The 19,221-nt window shown below is 61.8% G+C and overlaps 2 protein-coding genes and 1 long non-coding RNA gene across 7 annotated transcripts; 2 read left to right on the top strand and 1 right to left on the bottom strand.

Annotated features, from left to right (window-relative positions):
• The first annotated feature begins 1,605 nt into the window (after positions 1 to 1,605).
• Positions 1,606 to 11,153, top strand: SLC11A1 (solute carrier family 11 member 1). 4 transcript variants are annotated; one of them, XM_046644844.1, is made up of 15 exons: positions 1,607 to 1,844; positions 2,384 to 2,517; positions 3,338 to 3,460; positions 3,770 to 3,889; positions 5,132 to 5,238; positions 5,656 to 5,726; positions 6,045 to 6,112; positions 6,266 to 6,421; positions 7,190 to 7,348; positions 8,654 to 8,743; positions 8,864 to 8,983; positions 9,421 to 9,570; positions 10,048 to 10,064; positions 10,501 to 10,654; positions 10,787 to 11,153. In XM_046644844.1, exons 1-15 carry the CDS (start codon positions 1,838 to 1,840, stop codon positions 10,889 to 10,891), a joined length of 1,581 nt encoding a protein of 526 aa, XP_046500800.1. In that variant the 5' UTR covers positions 1,607 to 1,837; the 3' UTR covers positions 10,892 to 11,153. The 4 variants fall into 4 exon arrangements, 2 of the variants coding, with proteins under 2 accessions (XP_046500800.1, XP_046500799.1); XM_046644843.1 differs by having other exon boundaries at positions 1,613 to 1,844; positions 9,991 to 10,064; positions 10,787 to 11,147; XR_006885902.1 differs by lacking the exon at positions 10,787 to 11,153 and having other exon boundaries at positions 1,606 to 1,844; positions 10,048 to 10,130; positions 10,501 to 10,641.
• A 181-nt stretch (positions 11,154 to 11,334) lies between these two features.
• Positions 11,335 to 14,516, bottom strand: LOC124229570 (uncharacterized). Its single transcript, XR_006885903.1, has 4 exons — positions 14,212 to 14,516; positions 13,358 to 13,758; positions 13,017 to 13,100; positions 11,335 to 12,162 (listed from the first exon to the last, which is right to left on the bottom strand). It is a non-coding gene; the product is annotated as an uncharacterized LOC124229570 (long non-coding RNA).
• A 260-nt stretch (positions 14,517 to 14,776) lies between these two features.
• On the top strand, positions 14,777 to 19,215 carry CTDSP1 (CTD small phosphatase 1). Of its 2 annotated transcripts, none has more exons than XM_046644846.1 (7): positions 14,777 to 15,575; positions 16,953 to 17,101; positions 17,542 to 17,646; positions 17,759 to 17,815; positions 18,428 to 18,520; positions 18,644 to 18,829; positions 18,923 to 19,215. In XM_046644846.1, exons 1-7 carry the CDS (start codon positions 15,509 to 15,511, stop codon positions 19,049 to 19,051), a joined length of 786 nt encoding a protein of 261 aa, XP_046500802.1. In that variant the 5' UTR covers positions 14,777 to 15,508; the 3' UTR covers positions 19,052 to 19,215. The 2 variants fall into 2 exon arrangements, with proteins under 2 accessions (XP_046500802.1, XP_046500803.1); XM_046644847.1 differs by having other exon boundaries at positions 14,793 to 15,575; positions 17,545 to 17,646.
• Positions 19,216 to 19,221: the final 6 nt, after the last annotated feature.

Below are 19,221 nucleotides of genomic sequence, written 5' to 3'. Positions count from 1 at the left end.
GTCCTCAGTTGATTGGGTGAGCCCATCCACATCAGGGAGGGCCATATGCTTTCCTCAGTCTATGATTCAGTTGTTAATCTCCTCCCAAAACACCCTGACAGACACACCCAGAATGTCTGCCTGAATATCCAGACACCGGTGGCCCAGTCAAGGTGACACGTGAAATGAACCATCACATCATCCTGGCCCCCGCCCCCACACCAGCCGTCCCCGCATGATCCCAAGGTGGCAACTGGGAAATGTGTGCAAACCCCAGAGGTCAGGGACGGTGACGGCACCTTGAGCAACGGGATTGCACAGTGATGAACCACCATGCCGCCCTCTCCCCTCTGACCACTATCACCCCTCTTCCCGCACCCCCACCTCTCCAGGCCCTCCAGTCTCCCCCATCAACGAGGAGCCAAGAACCTGGCAAGCTCCCCGCACCCTGGTCCCAAGCTTTGGCTAAAGTTGGTGACTCAGCATCGGGATACATCCGATCCCGGATCTGGTCTGGGCCTGAGGACCTGCCCTATGTTCTCTGCGTCCAGAGGCCTCAGACTTTGAAGTTGGAAACCCCATGACAATCCAGGTTTTGAATCATCTTGGAAGAGAAGGAAGGCTTCAGGATAGAGGGCTTGAGGGGGCTTGAGAGGGCTTGGGGGGGAGAAGATCCTAAGAGAGGGAAGTGGAGGAGAACAGGAGCTGGCAAGGAGAAGAAATCAGGAGGCAGCAGGGTCTTGCCCATCATTTGTGCAGAGGTTACAGACTGATGGCCCTCAAGTGGAATCCAGCCCATAGGAAGCTTTCGTTTAGATTACACAATATTTTCTTTTTTCTTTTTTTGAGCCTAGTATTCAAAAAGCATCTGTTGCATAAAATTCCAAATTTTCCAGCAACTTTGACAAATCAGATGATATGATGACAGTAGGCACACATCTCCACATGACTATTGGCTGGAACTCTGTAGGCACTGCCCTCTTACTCATAGACAGAGTAAGTGACCTCCGTTTTGCTAAAGTCTCCGCTACTCCCTATTGTCCCCTGACACTGAGGCTCAGCATCATTTGTTATTTAACACTAAGCTGGCATGGTTTTTCTTGCTCCCAACCTGTCTCATAGTTTATCTCACCTGCCCAGCCCCCGTGGGCACCTCAATTTTTGACCTCTTAGCCCGTCTGAGCCCTTAATTTAACAGAAGAAAGAAGCTCGGAGAGAGGACACGATCTGGTGGACAATCGCAAGAGAATCAGTGGCAGAACCAAGACCAGTATTCCAGTGCCCCTTTTTCTGCAAATCTCCCTGGCTTGAATCTTCAAAGCATGTCCCTGTGGCAGTGCCAGGAAGGTCTTTTCCTCTGAGGCACTCAATGGAAACTGAGGCCTGGGTAGCCATCAGGACTCCCTCCCTCCCATTAGTGGCCATGGGACTCCAGATCAGGGAGGAGGAGAATCTGCGTGTGCGCGCGTGCGTGTGTGTGTGTGTGTGTGTGTGTAGGCAGTCATGTGACCTGGGCGTGCATGCCCAAGTGGCAGGAAGTGTCTTGAAATCAGATCTCACGTAGGAGGCACAGAACATGGGTGCCTGGAACGGGGCCAGAGATATTGTGGGGCTCAGGCCAGGAGGGGAGTGATGTCTCCACCGTGGCCAACCAGGCCTTCTGCAGAGCCAGCCACTTCTGCCTTTGGAAAGTGTTTCACAATGCCCCACATTTGTGAGGCCAGTGAGCTCAGCTGAGGATGGGTCGAGGGTGTGGGCTCACACACTCACATGCACCAGCACCCAGACAGGGAGCACAGGCCGAGGAGCTGCCGGGCACACGGGGCCCACGCAGAGAGTGCCAGAGCCCGCCGTCCTCATGACAGGTGAGGAGCCCCTCTAGGGACAGTGCCTGGATGGGGAGTGGGGCGAGGGAGAGGCAGGGAGGCCAAGGAAGCCCCTGATCCCCCATGGGAGTCCTTGACGTGACCCACTTCTGGACACCAGCCTGGAGCTGGGCTGTCCACGTCCGCACAGGCGTGGCTGATCTCGGTGCCTCTGGAGCCCCTGAGCTTCCTTGGCTGCTGGAGGAGGCAAGGGGCACACATGTCGGCATCGCTGTGCCCTTCTCAGAGCCCAGCGTCCCTCTCTGCATCCTCTGTGGCAAGAGAGATCTGGATTCAGGAATCTGCGCTCGCAGGGGAGGAGGGCAGTTCTGAAGGCTCCACTCCCCACACATCTTCTGGAACGTTTGGTAGAGGGGTGGCAGTGGTGGACCCCAGATGGCAGTCGAGAGCATCTATTAGGTTGGGCCTTGATTTCTCCACTTTGCCATGAGGAGGTGGGAGAGGAAGACAGATGGCTTTAGCCCTGGGCCACTGGAAAGAATCAGGTCACTCACCATGCCTCCTGGGGCCCTTTGCAGGTGACAGTGGAGCCCCAAGGCTAAGCAGGCCCAGCTATGGCTCCATCTCCAGCTCACCCAGCCCAGGGCCACAGCAAGCACCTCCCGGAGGGACCTACCTGAGTGAGAAGATCCCCATCCCGGACACGGAACAGGTGGGAATGATGAAAACTCCCTGGGCTCTTTCAGGACTGACGGGATCATGTGGGACCTCACAGGCTGGAGAAGGGAGGTCCACTGAAGACCAGGGCAAGCCCTTTCTAGCTCTGAGCAGCAGTGATGGACAGTAGCAACTGCCCCCTTCCCTCTTCTGTCCCCAGTGCTTAGCTGGGGTGCTCATTATTTGTCTAAAAATTATCAAGTGGCTTTCTGAATGAATCTCAGCTTTCCTATGAGGGGAAAGGGGCCTGGGGTGAATTCGGGTTGGGGCCTCGAGGATTTCTGGTAGCATCGAAGGAAAGGACCAGACGTCAGGAGGCATCGGGAGAAGTGAAAGAGGCTGCAGGCTGGCTTCTAGAATGCTGTCACCCTGCATCGCCGGAATCTTCGGCGTATGCCCAGGCTGCCAGGCCAAGCCCTGGAATGGGAACGGGGGGTCGCTAGGCTCAGCAGACTCCAGAGAGGAGAGCGCGTGGTCTGAGAAGGGGCTGAGGAGGGGGAGGCTGAGCTACGGAGTCTTGACCCCAGGAAAGCCCCCCGTCGGGCTCTAAGGATCTGCTGAATCAGAGCTTGCACAAGGCACGCTGCCAAAAAAGGCAGAAAGAGGACCCACTGTGATTCAGCAAATCCTGCTAGTTCCTCCCACCCCAGGCCCTCCACTAAACCCCCAGGGGTGGCAGCTCCCAGGATGGGGAATGGAGGGCAGGGCTGGCCAGCCTGGGCTGATGAGCCCATTGGAACTCAGCCGGGAGCTGGCCATGGCCAGCTGCTCCCACCCCAGTACCCAGGACCCCCTCGCTCCACTCCCACCTGCAGGGCACGTTCAGCCTTCGGAAGCTATGGGCCTTCACTGGGCCGGGCTTCCTCATGAGCATCGCTTTCCTGGATCCAGGAAACATCGAGTCGGATCTTCAGGCTGGCGCTGCGGCTGGATTCAAAGTGACTGAGTTGGGGCACCATGGGGAGGGGGGTGACAGGGTAAGTGGGTGGAGACCCCCAGCTCAACACATTTCCCCAGAGTGGCCTGCATGGCTGGTGTTCCTGGGAGCGGGTGTTAAGTTCAAATGGGCCAGAAAGGGGTCTCCAGGGCCACCCTGCCAGAGCGTGGCGTGTATGGGGGGTGGTCTTCTGGCTCCATCTCCCCCATTCTCTCCCTAAGGAGTGTCCTTGGTTAGAGGGTACCGCCAGCCCGGAGGGTCCTCAGAGACTGGCCCCTGTGGGTGAAAGCGTCTCCCTGCCTTCTCACAGCTGCTCTGGGTGCTGCTGTGGGCCACAGTGTTGGGTTTACTCTGCCAGCGACTTGCTGCCCGGCTGGGCGTGGTGACAGGAAAGGACTTGGGCGAGGTCTGTCATCTCTACTACCCTAAGGTGAGCTTGGTGGGCCGGGACAGGAAACACTCACAGGCCACAAACAGCCATTTATAGCTTCCGTGGTCAAATAAACACGTCATCTCAGGTGGGGCATCACAGGCCCATTTGATAGATGACAAGAACTGTTACCCAACCAAAGCGGGCTCTGTTCTCGGTGAGTTGAAATCGAAGCCTTCAGCAGAATTAGTCGTTACACAGAGCACAATTTATTTGCAGCAAAGAAGGAGAACGCGGGGAATTACTTCTGCAGCCGTGGCTCCCCGAGCACAGGAAAGCAGGGCCTTTTATTTCGGATGGGGAATGAATATTCAAAAGGGAGAGGCAGGTATTGGTTCCTCAGGCGCAGTTTGAAAACATGCTTCCACCTACATCACATGTTATGGTAATAAGGCCTAAGCTCCTCCTGGGGCGGAGATCTTAACATTAAAATGAAGCAGAGGTAACTCTTGGGCGTTTCTCCGCCCATCTGTGCAGTTGTCCTAGTGGCAGGGTTTGGACCAGTTCAGGGTGGTTGGTGATTGCATCTCTTAACATAACTAAAAAGACAATCTGGAGAAATAGTTAAGTGCTTCCAAAACCTCCGTTGAGTTATTCGGGGCAGTTAGTCGGTGACAGAATGAGGCTCAAACTCATAGGATACAGACTCAGAGGGACGTTAGAGATGCTCTGCTCACTTAAGAAGGGGAAACTGACACCTGGGGGCGTGACACAGCCAAGGAGAAAATAGGTAAGCATTGGGTCGGGATGGTCATTGGCCAAAGTGAACACTGAGGAAAGTGGCTATTGTCAGTGTCCAGGTAGGAAAACAGAAGCTACACCACTAGATATTTGAAAGGTATTTCAAATGCAGGGATGTAGTCGCAAAGGTTTTGGAAGGGCTGGAGGAACAAGGCGGAGGAGGGACCCAGAGATCAGAAAGCTGCTGGGCAGGAGGCCGAGAGCCATCATTTGCTGCCCCTGCTGAAATGGCCACCAGCACTGCGGGGGCCCAGGCTGCCTGTTGCCACGGCCAGAAACACTACCAGAAGCAGGGGAAAATGATTTCTTCCTGCCTTTCAGTCTCCCATAAGTGTCTCCTTCGAAAGCTAACTGGAAGCCAGCTGGCAAGGCCGTCTTACAATGTGGTTTACAGGCTTCCAGCCCAGCAGTATAGGGCCAGGTGTGGAAAGCTGCGGGCAGGGCCAAGACAACAGGCAGACAGCTGGCCCAGCCTTGACGAAGGATTACCTCCTCCCCTAGCTGCCCCGCACCATCCTCTGGCTGACCATCGAGCTGGCCATCGTGGGCTCGGACATGCAGGAGGTCATCGGCACCGCGATTGCATTCAATCTGCTCTCAGCTGGACGGTACTGCCCTGGGGGCCCCCTGCTCTTCAGTCCAGAGTTGGGGACAGCTGCTGTTCCCCCCCCCCCCCCAGGCCTTGTACTTCCCTGTGTCCATTTCATCCTGCATCCCCTCTGACTCAGAGCGTTGCCCAGTGTCCTCTGGGGAACCTGAGATGTGCAGCAGTCAGTCACCACGCAGCCATCAGCACCCAGCCCAAGCTCCCTGCCATGCTGGTCCCCCACCCAGCTTGGCCTTTCCTCGAAAGTTCTGTGCCATTTTCCTGGCTCCAGCATGCTTGCTCTCCCTTGTTGCATGGCTGGCTGGGGCCAGTTGGGTCCCTGGTCCCAGAAGGCCAGATTCCACAGTCTCCAGCCCTGCGGGTGGGCATTCCAGACCCCTAGAGCAGGCTGGGCTGACCCAGGCCGCTCTGGTTTCAGAATCCCACTCTGGGGTGGCGTGCTCATCACCATCGTGGACACTTTCTTCTTCCTCTTCCTCGATAATTACGGTGGGTGTGCCCCTCATGGCTGGGACCGCGCTGCGGGGTCGGAGCCCGATGCTCTGCTGTAGCGGGAAGAGTTCCCAGCGCGCGCCCACCCTCTGGCTGGTGGCCTTGAGCAAGTACTCAGCCTGCTGCTTCTCCATCTGTAATACGGGGAAATAATAGCACAGACGTCACCGGGCTGCGGCCAGGACTCCAGGAGGTTTTAGATGTTAAGCAATTGGCACAGCGCCTGGAACAAAGTGCTCAAGATATCTGCCTTTAATAATTGCTTATGTTACAATTTTGCGGTATTTTTGCTCTGCCCCTTTGCTCTCCCTCCAGGGCTGAGGAAGCTGGAAGCCTTTTTTGGATGCCTTATTACCATCATGGCCTTGACCTTCGGCTACGAGGTGGGAAGCCAGAGCCGCAACACCCCGGACCAAGGCCACCCCTCTCTCTGCCCGCGGCAGAGCCTGGGGGCGGGGCCACAGCCCTGGCGGCGGGGCGGGCGGGGTGAGACCGGCGGCGCCGGGGGCTGGGCCTGACGAGGCTCCTCCCCACAGTACGTGGTGGCCCGTCCCGCTCAGGGGCCGCTTCTCCGAGGCCTGTTTCTGCCCTCCTGCCCCGGCTGCGGCCACCCCGAGCTCCTGCAGGCCGTGGGCATCGTCGGCGCCATCATCATGCCGCACAACATCTACCTGCACTCGGCGCTGGTCAAGGTGAGCAGAGGGGAGGGAGGGAGACACGCCCACTGCCTTAGGGCCCCGCCTCCAAGCCTGGAGCCCCGCCCCTTTGGTCCTGCCCTCGCGATTTTAGGCGGGAAGTGAAGTCATTCTATTTATTCAACATATAATAATAGAGCGTCTACTGTGTGCTGGGAGCTGGGGGTCGATGGTGAAAGGATAGACAAGTCCTCTGCCTCCCTTGAGCTTGCGTCCCGGGGGCAGGGGACAGGGAGACAGACCACGAGCGAATACGCAAATGAAGGAAAGGATTATGCGCTGTGAAAGATGCTCTGAAGGAAACAAATGAGAGAAGTATGATATGATAGAGAATGACTGAGGAAGGGGCTACTTTTGAAAAGGTAGTCAGGAAAGACCTTTGTAAGGAGGTGATCTTTGGGACATGAAGGATGGGAAGGACGATGGGGGAGAAGATATTCCAAGCAGAGGGAACAGCAAGTGCAAAGGCCCTGAGGCAGAAATAAACTGGGCATGTTTGAAGAGGGAGCCTGGCAAATGGAGGGGAGCAGGTCAGGGGCTAAGGTAGACAGGGGCCTCGGAGGCCAGTCTCCCTTCACTCACACGGTTGGTCACTGTGGACCAGGCCTCTGGGCAGAGGTGTAGGAAGGGCTTGTCCCTGGCTGCCATGTAGGGGGCTTTAGAAAGAACTGGGGTTTGAGGGGAACACAGGTAGAGGTGTGAGGGTGAAGGATGTTGGGGTGGCTCTGAGGGACATTGGCTCTTCCCTCCCTTTGACCTCCTTAGTCTCGAGAGATAGACCGGTCCCGCCGGGCGGACATCCGAGAAGCCAACATGTACTTCCTGATCGAGGCCACCATCGCCCTGTCCGTCTCCTTCTTGATCAACCTCTTCGTTGTGGCCGTCTTTGGGCAGGCCTTCTACCAGCAGACCAACCAGGCTGTGGTGAGGCACACCCCCCACGGGCCCCACAAGCTGGCTGGGCACTCCAGGCCACACCACTGAGCCCTCTGCCTCTGCCCTGCGCCCTGGCACCCTGGGGGAGGGAGTCTGTGACCCTGGCCTGGGGCTTGAGCCCCTCCCACCCCACTGGGGAGAGACCACTCCTCCCAGGTGGGCTCTTAGAGGGTCGGACCCCACCACGGGCTGCAAGGCATGGACATCCAATGGGGGGGTGACTGGGAGGGAGGCGCTGAGCCTCCAGGCCCCAGCTCTCCAGCCACCCCTTGAGGGGTGGGCGGGCGCTGCCCAGCCAGCTGAAGAGAGGGTGATCCAGGGGAGGTCCGGCCTGAGTGTGAGCCTGGAGTCAGAATGTGCGAGGCGGTCATTCTCTTCCGTGTGTCCTCTCTCCTGACAATCTCCATAGTTAGCAGAGAAACCGCACTCGTTCAGCCGATGTTGACTGCCTGTGTTATGTACCAGGCTGTGTCCCAGACCCTGCGGGTACAGCCGTGACACAAAGAGCCTGCCCTCCTGCAGGTTAAATGTGGAGGGTCGTGAGCAGACAGGAGCAAATCTACAAAGCAGTCCAAAGGGGAAGAGCATGAAGGAGAATAAAGGGGTGCTGACACAGAGGGAGGGGGCTGCGTGAGCCCCGGTGGGGCAGGTGGCATTTGAGCTGGCTCCCAAAGAGAAGGAGCCAGCCGGCTCCTGCCTGGCTCTCTGGGATGTGGGACCTGTGCCCGTCTCCCTTTCTGAGTGGGGCTCTGTCACCCGGTTCTGACAACCGCTAGCCGGTGTTGGGCACTCGCTGAATGCTGGGCACTGTGCCAGGGAGGGCTGGCCAGGCCTCCAGGGACCTGGGCACTGCCACTGCCTTGCTATGTGACCTTGGGAAGTCCCAGCCCTCCCAGGTCTCACTCTGCTCCTTGGCACAAGGAGAGAGGTCTAAATAGGGATGGCCACTCCTTGTCTTCAAGACGCAGAGCTGTGGGAAGCGGGTCCGGTGGAAGGGAGAGCGCGCTCTGGGGCAGCGCGCGTCACTGCCAGCCAGTTGTCTCTTTGCGGTAATGCCAGCTCTTACAAATCCAACAGAAGCAGGAAACTGGGTTCTCACGTGAATTCTTCTCCATTTTAAATGTTAGCAACAAATTCACATTAAAGAAAAAAAAAATTGTTAGCTAAAGTACATCTGGCAGGATTTGGCCCGCGGGCCACTGTTTTTCCACCCCTGGTCAAGGCCTGGTGGTCTGATTTTACGAGACTGAGTGTGCGCTTCACATCTCCCTGCTCCTGCCCCGGTGCCCGCAGTTCAACATCTGTGCCAAGAGCAGCCTCCACGACTACGCCAAGATCTTCCCCAGGAACAACCTGACCGTGGCCGTGGACATTTACCAGGGAGTAAGCGCGCCGCAGGGGTGGGCGTGGGAGGGCAGCATCCACAGGGCGCGTCGCCACGCCCACCTCGGGGCGGGCCCTTGCGGGGGGGGGGGGCACGCGCCTGACCACACCCCCCTCCAGGGCGTGATCCTGGGCTGCCTCTTCGGCCCCGCTGCGCTCTACATCTGGGCCGTGGGTCTCCTGGCGGCCGGGCAGAGCTCCACCATGACCGGCACCTACGCGGGACAGTTCGTGATGGAGGTGGGGCCTGCGGCGGGTCCGGGGGGGCCAGGGGCCCGATCCGAGGTCAACGGGCACACTACTGGGGGCTCGGACACGGGCCTCGGTGATCCTTCAAGCAGCCCAGAGGGTACCATTATAAGGCCCACTTTACAGAGGAGAAAAGAGACTCAGAGAGGTGAGGCGACTGGCCCGAGGCTGCAGACCCAGGACTAATAGAAGCATTTTCCCCAAAACTGTTTAGTCTTCAGCAATCAGCTGTGGAAGGCCCCCCCCCCCCAATTTCTCCCCATCTGTCCCCTCTCGGCCAACTAAGGTCAGAGCTGCCCCCATATCAGAAAAGGAAAAACAGAGGGTCCCCCCAGGCGTGAAATGGGCTGAGGGACGACAGGGGTCCCTGCTCTGGAATCCCCAGCCCTGTACTCCGCCACCAAGGTGCCCCCCACCCCCAACCCCAGGGCTTCCTGAAGCTGCGGTGGTCACGCTTCGCCCGCGTCCTCCTCACTCGCTCCTGCGCCATCCTGCCCACCGTGCTCGTGGCCGTCTTCAGGGACGTGAGAGACCTGTCAGGCCTCAACGACCTGCTCAACGTGCTGCAGAGCTTGCTGGTGAGCGGGGGTCCCTACCACCCCTTCCCCTGCGGCGCCACACGGGAAGCACAGCCATCCCCCATATTGAGCCCCCCTGCAAGGCTCACAGAATCCCCACAGCCACCCCAGGGGGTAGGATCCACCATTATCCCCGTTTTGCAGATTGAAAAACTGATGCACGTAGTTAAGTGACCAGCGGCAGAGCTGGATTCAGACTCAGGCAGCCTGGGAGCAGAGCCCCGAACACTTTCTCCTGCTTTGGAGCCCCCCAATCCTGGAGGGCACAGAGATGGAGAAACTGAGGCTCAGAGTGGTCAGGAGACTTGCCCAAGGGCACACAGCCAGGCAGAGGATGACTGGATTCCCCGTCCATCCCGCCCCTCCGCGCTGTTTTCCGAGGGCAGGGTCCCTCAGCCCCATCCTCCCGCTCCTCCCCAGCTTCCCTTCGCTGTGCTGCCCATCCTCACCTTTACCAGCATGCCCGCCATCATGCAGGAGTTTGCCAATGGCCTGTGAGTACTCCCCGGCCCAAGCACTGGACTGGCATTACTGCATTTGATCCTCAGAGCCCCCAGGAGGTAGGAATTACCATTATCCCCATTATCCAGATAAGCTCTGAGAGGTTAAGGAACTTGTACAGGGTCACACAGCTAGCAAGGGGTGAGGGAGGGGAGCCAGGACTGGAATCCGGGGGTGGGGGCTGTTTCTGGAGCCTGAGCTCCTCGCCCTTGTCTCAGACTCTGCTCTTGCCAAAATCCTGCAAATGTGCAGCCTGGAGGACCCAAGAGGCAGCAGTGGGTGAAGGGGCTGCTCCAGGTCTCACAGCCCGGAGAAGCCAGCTCGTGTATCCATTGCTCTCTCCCGCCCCAGCTCCGGGCTGGCGGGGGGCACTGGGGAGAAAGAGGAGGAGGAGATGTAGCCAGTCCTGAGCCCCCTTCTGTCCCCCAGGCTGAGTAAGATCGTCACTTCCTTCATCATGGCGCTGGTCTGTGCCATCAATCTCTACTTCGTGGTCAGCTACCTGCCCAGCCTCCCCCACCCCGCCTACTTCGGCCTCGTAGCCCTGCTGGCCGCGGCCTACCTGTGCCTCACCACCTACCTGGTACTGCAGGGTCTGCGGGGGGCCTTGGGGATGCGGGAGACCCGGAGAGGAGGCCGCGGGAGGGGGCTGCACCGGGGCTTCCCCCGAGGCCTTGTCCCCGCTCTTCGCCCCTCACGGTCGCCCCTCCCCCAGGTCTGGACCTGTTCAATCGCCCACGGAGCCACCCTTCTGGCCCACAGCTCCCACCAGCGCTTCTTGTACGGGCTTCCTGAAGAGCAGCCAGAGCCCTCCGGATGAACTCCCACCCCGGGGCCTGGCTGCTGGTGGCATGAGTGGGTGGCATGGGTGCGGCAGACTGGGTGCTGGATGGGGGGCGGGGGGAGGCGGGGGTGGAGGCAGCAAGACGGCGTGGAGCAGCCTGGGTTCCACAGAGACCTGCTGTTTCCTAGTTCGGACAACTGATTAACCTCTGGGTTTCAATGTCCTCATCTGTAAAATGGGGACACCACCAATCCTGCAATGGATGTAAAGCACTTTAACACAGTACGTGGCACTCGGGACTTAAAAAAAAAAAAAACATTCCAAAAGTATTTATTGAGCACCTATAGGAGCGATCTGACAGACCGCCCCAGTGTGGGGCGGAACACAGGCTCCCCACTGGCGCTGTCGGATGAACGCTCTGTAAATTCGACTTCACTTCTTGTCCCAAAGGGCAGGGCAATGTCTGGTTTGCTCTTGGTCTCGCTGGAGTGGCCTCAGCCGTTCTGTTCCACCCACCCACAACCCATTTTCCAGGCAGTAAAATCGAGGCGCGGTTCTCCTCCCTTCAGGCGCCAGGTCATAAGGATCCCAAGAGTCCTTGCCTCCGAGGCCCAATTCATTTGTCATCTCCCCAGGGGACCGGGCGGCCCAGACTCCCACGCCGTGCAGTTAACGCTCCTTCCGCGCTGACTCCTAGCTCCCCCTAGGGGCAGGGACGGTCCCGAGCGCCGACACTCCCAGCCTCGGCCTCACCCCTCCGGGCCGAAGAGGAGAAGGCGGGCGCTCCGGCCTCGCGCCCTGGGGCCTCGGAATCCGCCCAGGCGTGGAGGGGGCCGCGGGCGCTGTGTGGGCGGGGAACCCCCTGACCGCTGGGAGCGGCCCGGCACCCCTTCGCCCCGTGCAGGGGCTGTACTTTACAGACGCTCCCTGGGCGGTTTCTAGGCTCCCCCAAGTCCCTCCTCTAGCCTCTTGCCGGCCCGCGGACCCCAGGCCGGGAGCTGTGGAGAGCGGCGGCGACTAGGGGCCACCGAGCCTTTCCCCTGGGTTGAGCCTGGAGCGGGCGCTGTGCCCCGGAGCACCCCCGATTTCCCAGGGGTCCGGCGACCCGAGCTCCGCGCTCAGGTTGGGGCGCTTGTTTATGAGAAGAATTTCCTCTTTCTTAAAAGGGCAACGTTGCGAGTGGGGCCTCAAGGAGGACGGGGTGGGACCGGTCTTGGCTCAACCAGAGCAACAGTGAGAGAGGGTACCTGGGCGAGAAGGCCGCCCAGTCCCCTTCTCCGGGCTGGCCTTGGAGAAGATGAGGCGAGCTGAAGGAGGGAACAGATGGGAGCTGGGTAGTGGAGGAAGGCATCTTCCAGACCCCTCTGCTACCTGCAGATGCCCCCCCCCCCGCCCCCCGCTGAAGCCCCTCCCCGCCCCTGGGGTCTGCCCCTGCTTTGTGCTAGACGTGGGGCAGGAAGGCAAAGTCCTGAATTAAAGATGTCAGTTCTCAAGGAGCTCACACCCCAGTGGGGGGACAGCTAAGTAAACGACACAACCAAACACTATGCGGTGGGACGAGGGAACAACCCAAGTGCGTCTCGGGCACACCTGGAAAGAGTGAGGCAGAAGCCAGAGAAGTTATCTCCTGGAAAGGATTTCCAAAGCTGAATAGAGAAAGGGGGATGCCAAGCGGGGATAAGCGGGCCAGAGGTGGAAGGGGAGATCTGTGTGTGCAAAAGCGTAGCGACATGCAACCTTGTGGAGAGTTCTTAGATCTCGTGGAGAAGGGCCGGGGATCCCAGAGAAAGGGCAGGTTGGTCATATGAACAGTTAAGCCTGGAATTGAGAGCTTGAGTGCAAGGAAGGCGGGAGGGGAGGTGACCATAGGGTGAGCGAAGGGGCTATTTTGGGCCTGGGCGAGGGGTGAGCCATGATGGGTCAGGCCAAGGTCAGTCCTTTCAGGGCAGGGAGACCCCACAGAGAGCTACCCCGACCCCCATAGTAGCTCCGCTCCTCCCAGCCCCCATGCTCAGCTCTAACTTGAGCCGGGAGGGGTTGCTCCGTGTCCGCCTCCCTGGCTGGGCGTGGCCCGGCACCTTGACTCTCCCCAGGACCCGCGAGGGCGCCCTGCCTTTCTGCGCTGCCCCGCCCTGCATGGGTGGGGCTTTTTTTTACCAACCTCCTTTGGAAGCTGAGGTGCTCGATGGAAAAGACGCTCTTGCACTGTTGGCAGAAACACACGGCGCCCACGACTTTGTTCCTCCTGGGGTGCAAACAGATAAAAATAAACTGTGGGTAAGGCGACCCCTGCTGCTGGGGTAGAGAGGGCTAGCAGCCGGCTGTGAACACCCCCCCCCCCCCCACCCTACAGAACACTTCCACCAGCTCCTCTGTCCCCACAGATCCCCAGACCCTGGGCCTCCTGACTCAAGGCAACCACCTTGCCTTGGCAGAAGGTGCACCTCGGGGTGCCTGGCAGCCTAGGAGGAGGGAAGTTCTCATAGGGGAGAAGGCCCGCACCAGCAAAGTTTTGGAGGGGGCGATGGGTGTGTGTCGGAGGTGGGAGGTGAAGGGAATAGCGGGGAGCAGCGGCCCTGCCCAACGCCCTATCCCCGCTTCAGCTCCTCTGACCCTCAAGAGGACAGCTGGCCAGCTTCCAGCCTTCACAAAGAGAAACGGAGGGAGAGGAAGGCGAGCCGGCCTGCTCAGATCAGGGGCGAGACCAGGGGCTCACTCAGCCCCACGCCACACATTTCCTTTTGGGGTCAGCGCGGGCTGGGCGGCCGGAGACAACGCTGAGGCCCCGCCCTGGGGCCGGGCCGAAGGGGAGGGGGGTTCCGCTGGGTGGCCGGAATGCCCTTTCCGCCCTGGCTGGAGTGCTGGGGCCAGTCGCTTCACTTCTGGGAGCTCAGTTTCCTTATCTGTAAAATGGGATAAGAAGGGGGTCGTTCTGAGGAGTAAAGGAAATGAGGGACCCAGACTAAGCGCTCGCCACACGTAAGCGACGATGAGGATTAAATGCGATATGGCGGCCGTGCGGGCGCCCTAAGCGCAGGAAGGGGGGCCGTGAGTTCTAGCCTGGGGGCGATCGCAGCCCCGGCCCACCTCCTCCCGGCCCCCGTCGCAGGGCAGGACCCTGGCGCGCCTCCAGGCGGCGCCGCTCTCGGCATCCGGCCCCGCGCGGGGCCTCCCCTCCGCCCCCCGCCGCCCGAGGACGCGCCCCCCCCGCCCGCCGCTGCGGCCCGCGGGGGAAGGAAGTGCTGGGGCGTGTTCGTCAGGCTCGGCGTTATTATTATTATTTTTAAAATTGTGAACACAAAATAGTAACGACGAATGGAAGGAACTTCACAAACAGGAAAAAAAAAAAAACCCACCCGTAGACCTCCTGGCACATAACGCAGGAGTTTCCCTCGTGAAGGATCCGCGTGGAAGCGCGGACGCCGCGCCGGCCCGGGGTGTCTGCACGGATCCGGGTGGAACGGCTGTTTTAAAACCTTCCAAACGGTTGATGGCTGTGGTCCCCACGGTCGGGCATTGGCCTTGCAGGAACTGAGCGCCCACTGTGTACGGGCCCCGCCAGAGAGCACCCCTCCCACCCCCGTTAATCACAGAGTGGCCGGCGTGTGGAGTAAAGGAGAGGGTCCGGGAAGGTCTTTTGGAGACGGTGGCATTTCATCGAGGTCGGTGGGATTTGGCTCCGAGAAGGGGGAAGAAGCGTGTTCTAGGCAGAGGGAACAGCGCTTACGAAGGCCCTGAGGCGTCGAGGCGCTTGGCTCCTCCTGGTGGGAACGCCAGGTGGCTGGCGCGGCTGGGGGGGGGCCGGACTGCGGGGCGCCAGGTGGGGCAGTTGGGAGAGGTCGACAGGGGGCGTCCCGTGGCAGGGAGTTGGAATTTTTACGCTCTACAGATCGGGTCACCTGGCCCGGAGTGGGTGGCGAGCGTCACAGGCCGGTCAAGAGCATAACTGTGTGGATCTGCACAGCAGTTTGGAGGTCGCAAACAGCCTTCGCTTGCTCACGACTTCCCCGCGAGGTGGCCCCTGCGACTATGGGAAATAAGATCCCTTTTACAGACCAAACAGCGTTATGCCCGTTTCCCAGATGGGGAAACCGGGAAGAGGTCGGTCCGCGACCCTCGGAGCGCGCAGAGGCGGAGCCGCGCGGCCCTCGGGCACTCCCCGGCGTGGGCGGGCCCTGGCCCTTGGCGCTCGGGCTGGGTGGGCAGGGTGCTGGTCCTGCCACGCAGCCGCAGAGGCTCGGCCCCGCGGGCGGGCGGCAGGAAGGGAGGCGACGCCCCCTGGAGCGGCAGGAACCCGGCCGGGCCCGCCTCCCCGCCCGCCGAGCCGCGCCGGCCCCAGAAGTGATGAAAGCCGCGGCCGAGTCCAGGTCACGCCGAAGCCGTTGCCCTTTTAAGGGGGAGCCTTGAAACGGCGCCCGGGTTCCATGTTTGCATCCGCCTCGCGGGGAGGAAACTCCATGTTGTAACAAAGTTTCCTCCGCACCCCCTCCCTCCCCCTCCCCCTAAGAACCTGGCTCCCCTCCCCTCTGAAGCTCGCGGGGATCCCTCCCTCCCACCCCTCCCCTCCCCCCCGCGCCCCGATTCCGGCCCGAGCCGGGGGGGAGGCCGGGCACCCGGGCCAGAGTCCGGCCGGAGCGGAGCGCGCCCGGCCCCATGGACAGCTCGGCAGTCATTACTCAGATCAGCAAGGAGGAGGCGCGGAGCCCGCTACGGGGCAAAGGTACAGGGGCGCGCGGAGGGGGCCGCAGCCCGGGCGCCGCGGGAGGGCCGAGGACAGGGCCGGGACCCTCCCCGGGGCTACCGCCGCCGCAGCCCCGCGCGCCCGCCTTGGTGGGGCCCGAAGCTCCAGCCAGAGAGCGAGCGGGGTGAGAGTTTGAACTTGGGGAGGCTCGGAGACGCGGGGCGGGGCCTGGCGCCTCTCGGGCGCTCGTGTCTGTTCGAGGTGGGGAAACTGAGGCAGGGGTAGAGAGGGCGCTCCTTCCGGGTCTCCCGGACTGGCAGTGAGCGGTGCCCGAGAGTCGCCCCCTCCCCCCCATTGGCGCCAATGGGGCTGGGAGGGGGGGTCGGAGAGGGCGCCTTCGGGCCACCCGCTGAGGCTCCGCCCCCTCTGGGCCGCGGGCTGGTCGGGTCGCAGGAGGGGGCGCCGAGGTGACAGCGAGCTGGGGAGGGTTGGAAGGATCTCCCGCCAACACACAGCCACGTTCCTTACAAACTTCCGCGTCACGCGTTGGAGGTGCCGGGCCCCTCAGAGGCACCAAGAGGGGCACCCACTTCTAAGGGTCGCCTGCGCGCCCGCGGGGAGATGCGGGTGTCGGGTGGGGATGTGCCCACACACGCACCGACCCGGGAAGCCCCGCCGCCCACCTCGGGCCGGCGCCCCGGGGCTGGCGGGGCTGGGCTGGGGGTCTGCCCCTCCCCTCCCGGTGTTGGTTTCAGAGGCTAGGATGTCCCTCCAGGTCTGCCCACCTCTGGCCGGAGCCTAGCTCCTCCCGGGGGCAGGGGGCGGCTGGAGGGTGGGCCCGTCAATCAGCCGGCGGACGCCAGGCTCTAGGTTGGAGGTCTGGGCGGGGCGGGGGCGGAGGAGGCGGGGCCGGCAGATGGCCGCCGGACACTGGCCCCAGGTCCCCACTGCCTTCCTCTGGGCCCAGTTTCAGGGAGGACTTTGGACCCACGGGGGCGGAGAGGATGGAAGGAGGGCGGGAGCGGGCCGCAGGGCCCCAGGCTCCGGGCCTCCTTGGCAGGGGCGCGACTAAGCTGGGGCCGCCCAGGTAAGGGGGTTCAGGAGGGGCCTCCAGGGGGACTGACTCCTCCGCAACGACGGAGCCTAGGAAAAGAGAAAGCACCATCGCTATACTCCTTCCAGCCAATCCACGCCTAACATGGGTACTTTTGTGCGCCCACTAGGACGACTTGTGGGGAGCAGAGGGGTGGCCTGGAGCCAACACCCTCAGGAGGGTCTGAGCCTCCTCAGCGTGTCTCCCGCGATGAGGTGGGACGGCCAGGCCACACCGTGTCGGCGCGGGGGCTCGCAGGGGGCACCTGTGCGCGCCTCCGCGGGCTGCTGTGCACGCCCCCACCCTGGTCCTCCCCGCTCCAGGTGACCAGAAGTCAGCGGCTTCTCAGAAGCCCCGGAGCCGGGGCATCTTCCACTCACTCTTCTGCTGCGTCTGCCGCGATGACGGGGAGGCCCTGCCGGCCCACAGTGGGGCGCCCCTGCTCGTGGAGGAGAACGGAGCCGTCCCCAAGGTGCGTGGCGGCCAGGTGGGGGCTGCGGAGACACCTGGCCTCAGCCCGGAGGGGGTTAGGGAAAGGGGCTTTACATGACACGCCTGCGGGCTCTGGAAGGTACTGAGGAGGGTGAAGCCCCCCCACTGACCCCTCCGCGGCATCGCCCAGCCAGGCCCTGAGCCCCCCAAGACCGCTGGGTACCCCCCAGCCAAGGAAAGTCTGAATTCCTCTTCTCAGTGGGGGCTTTTCCCCCGCCTTGGTTTCCCTTGGTGGGGAAGTGAGGCCTGGAGAGCCCGGCAGCAGAGCGGGCAGGGGCAGAGCTGGGGGGGGGGGGGGGTGGCCTCTGTCACCATCCTTGTTGCCCCCCAGGTAGAAGGCTGGGGGAGGGCAGACTTGTGTAGGAGGAGTGACTGGGGCTTGAGAGAGGCACCCTCAGCCAGCCCCAGGTGTCCCCACAGCAGACCCCAGTCCAGTACCTGCTTCCCGAGGCCAAGGCCCAGGACTCGGACAAGATCTGCGTGGTCATCGACCTGGACGAGACCCTGGTGCACAGCTCCTTCAAGGTGGGCCCTGCCCAGCAGCCCCCAGCCCAGTTTCCCAGGGGGCCTGTCCTGGCCTGGGAGGGTGGGCTCTGCAGGTCCTGCCCCAGCTCCAGCCGCCCTTTTCCCCCTACAGCCAGTGAACAATGCCGACTTCATCATCCCCGTGGAGATTGATGGGGTGGTCCACCAGGTGAGGGGCCAGGATCGCGGGAGGCGGTGGGCTTGGCATTGCCTTCCAGACCCCAGGCTCCTCCCACCAATCCTGAGAGCCCCAGCTGGGATTTTAGATGTGGAATGTTAGAGGCTCAGAGAGGGTGTGAGACTTGCCCGAGGTCACACAGATCCTCAGGGACTTGGCCCTGCTCTAAGGCCTGTAGGAAGTGGGGTTCCTCCTCAGCGCCCCCTTGCCCCACCCTGCCCGGGACCCAGTTCAAGTAATTCAGGATAGGTTGTGTGCTGTCCAGCCTGTTCTCCATTACTTGGCTCGGGGGCCGGTGCCCTGCAGCCTTGGGGTGAGGGGGCGGTCCCCCGGGTCCCTACACTTGGCTGAGGCCATGGTGGGGAAGGAACTGAGAACTGATTCCCGTGAGGTAGGGCCCGAAGCCAGGAGTCCAGGTTCATTTTGATCCTCTCCCCCCAGGGGGGTGGTGGCTTCCGTAGCAGAGCCCGCAGGCCATGGGACCAGCCCCGGTCCTGTGCTCTTCTGCCTCTTCCACCGGCTCCCTCCCAGCCCTCAGCCACCCCACCCCACCCTACCTCATGTGGCCTGCAGCCAGCAGCCCCTCACCGGCCCGCCCCCCAGGTCTATGTGCTGAAGCGGCCCCACGTCGATGAGTTCTTGCAGCGGATGGGCGAGCTCTTCGAGTGTGTGCTGTTCACCGCCAGCCTGGCCAAGGTGAGCCCCATCCCGCCAGGGCCCCGGGAGCCCAGCCTCCCATCCTCCTCCAGCACAGGGCTGGAGAGACGCCCTGGCCCTGGATGACCCACCTCCCCCACCCCCCCCACCCCCCCGCCCCAGTATGCAGACCCGGTAGCGGACCTGCTGGACAAGTGGGGGGCCTTCCGGGCGCGGCTGTTTCGGGAGTCCTGCGTCTTCCACCGGGGCAACTACGTGAAGGACCTGAGCCGGCTGGGCCGAGACCTCCGGCGGGTGCTCATCCTGGACAACTCTCCCGCCTCATACGTCTTCCATCCAGACAACGCCGTGAGTGCCCCGCACCCAAGCGGGGGGTCAGCCCATTCCTGCACCCAAGCAGGGCCACCTGCTCCCCTCACCGCCCTTCACCCATCTGCCCAGGTACCAGTGGCCTCGTGGTTTGACAACATGAGTGACACGGAGCTCCACGATCTCCTGCCATTCTTCGAGCAGCTCAGCCGTGTGGACGACGTGTACTCAGTGCTCAGGCAGCCACGGCCCGGCAGCTAGTGAGGTGCCCTGGGGCCAGGACCTGCCCCTGACTGCCACCCACACCCCTCACACGCGGACTTTTCCCTAAGAAAGCCCAGCGGCCGCCGCCACCACCACCTCAGTGCCATGGGGAAGTGGGCGCCCCCCCCCCCCCCCACCAGCCTGGCCAGGCCTCGAAGGGGGCAGCA

This window comes from Equus quagga, chromosome 17 (genome assembly GCF_021613505.1).
Source record: "Equus quagga isolate Etosha38 chromosome 17, UCLA_HA_Equagga_1.0, whole genome shotgun sequence".
In the NCBI taxonomy this organism is placed as follows: Eukaryota; Metazoa; Chordata; class Mammalia; order Perissodactyla; family Equidae; genus Equus; species Equus quagga.
The sequence above is the reverse complement of the archived record's forward strand: the minus strand, read 5'-3'. Positions and strand labels throughout refer to the sequence as shown.

Coding starts and splice junctions, on each gene's coding strand:
- SLC11A1 (XM_046644843.1), top strand. Junction 8,744..8,863: donor CCGTGGACATTTACCAGGGA/GTAAGCGCGCCG, acceptor ACCCCCCTCCAG/GGCGTGATCCTGGGCTGCCT. Junction 8,984..9,420: donor CGGGACAGTTCGTGATGGAG/GTGGGGCCTGCG, acceptor CCCCAACCCCAG/GGCTTCCTGAAGCTGCGGTG.
- CTDSP1 (XM_046644846.1), top strand. CDS start 15,509: ATGGACAGCTCGGCAGTCATTACTCAGATCAGCAAGGAGGAGGCGCGG. Junction 15,576..16,952: donor GAGCCCGCTACGGGGCAAAG/GTACAGGGGCGC, acceptor TCCCCGCTCCAG/GTGACCAGAAGTCAGCGGCT. Junction 18,830..18,922: donor TCTTCCATCCAGACAACGCC/GTGAGTGCCCCG, acceptor CCATCTGCCCAG/GTACCAGTGGCCTCGTGGTT.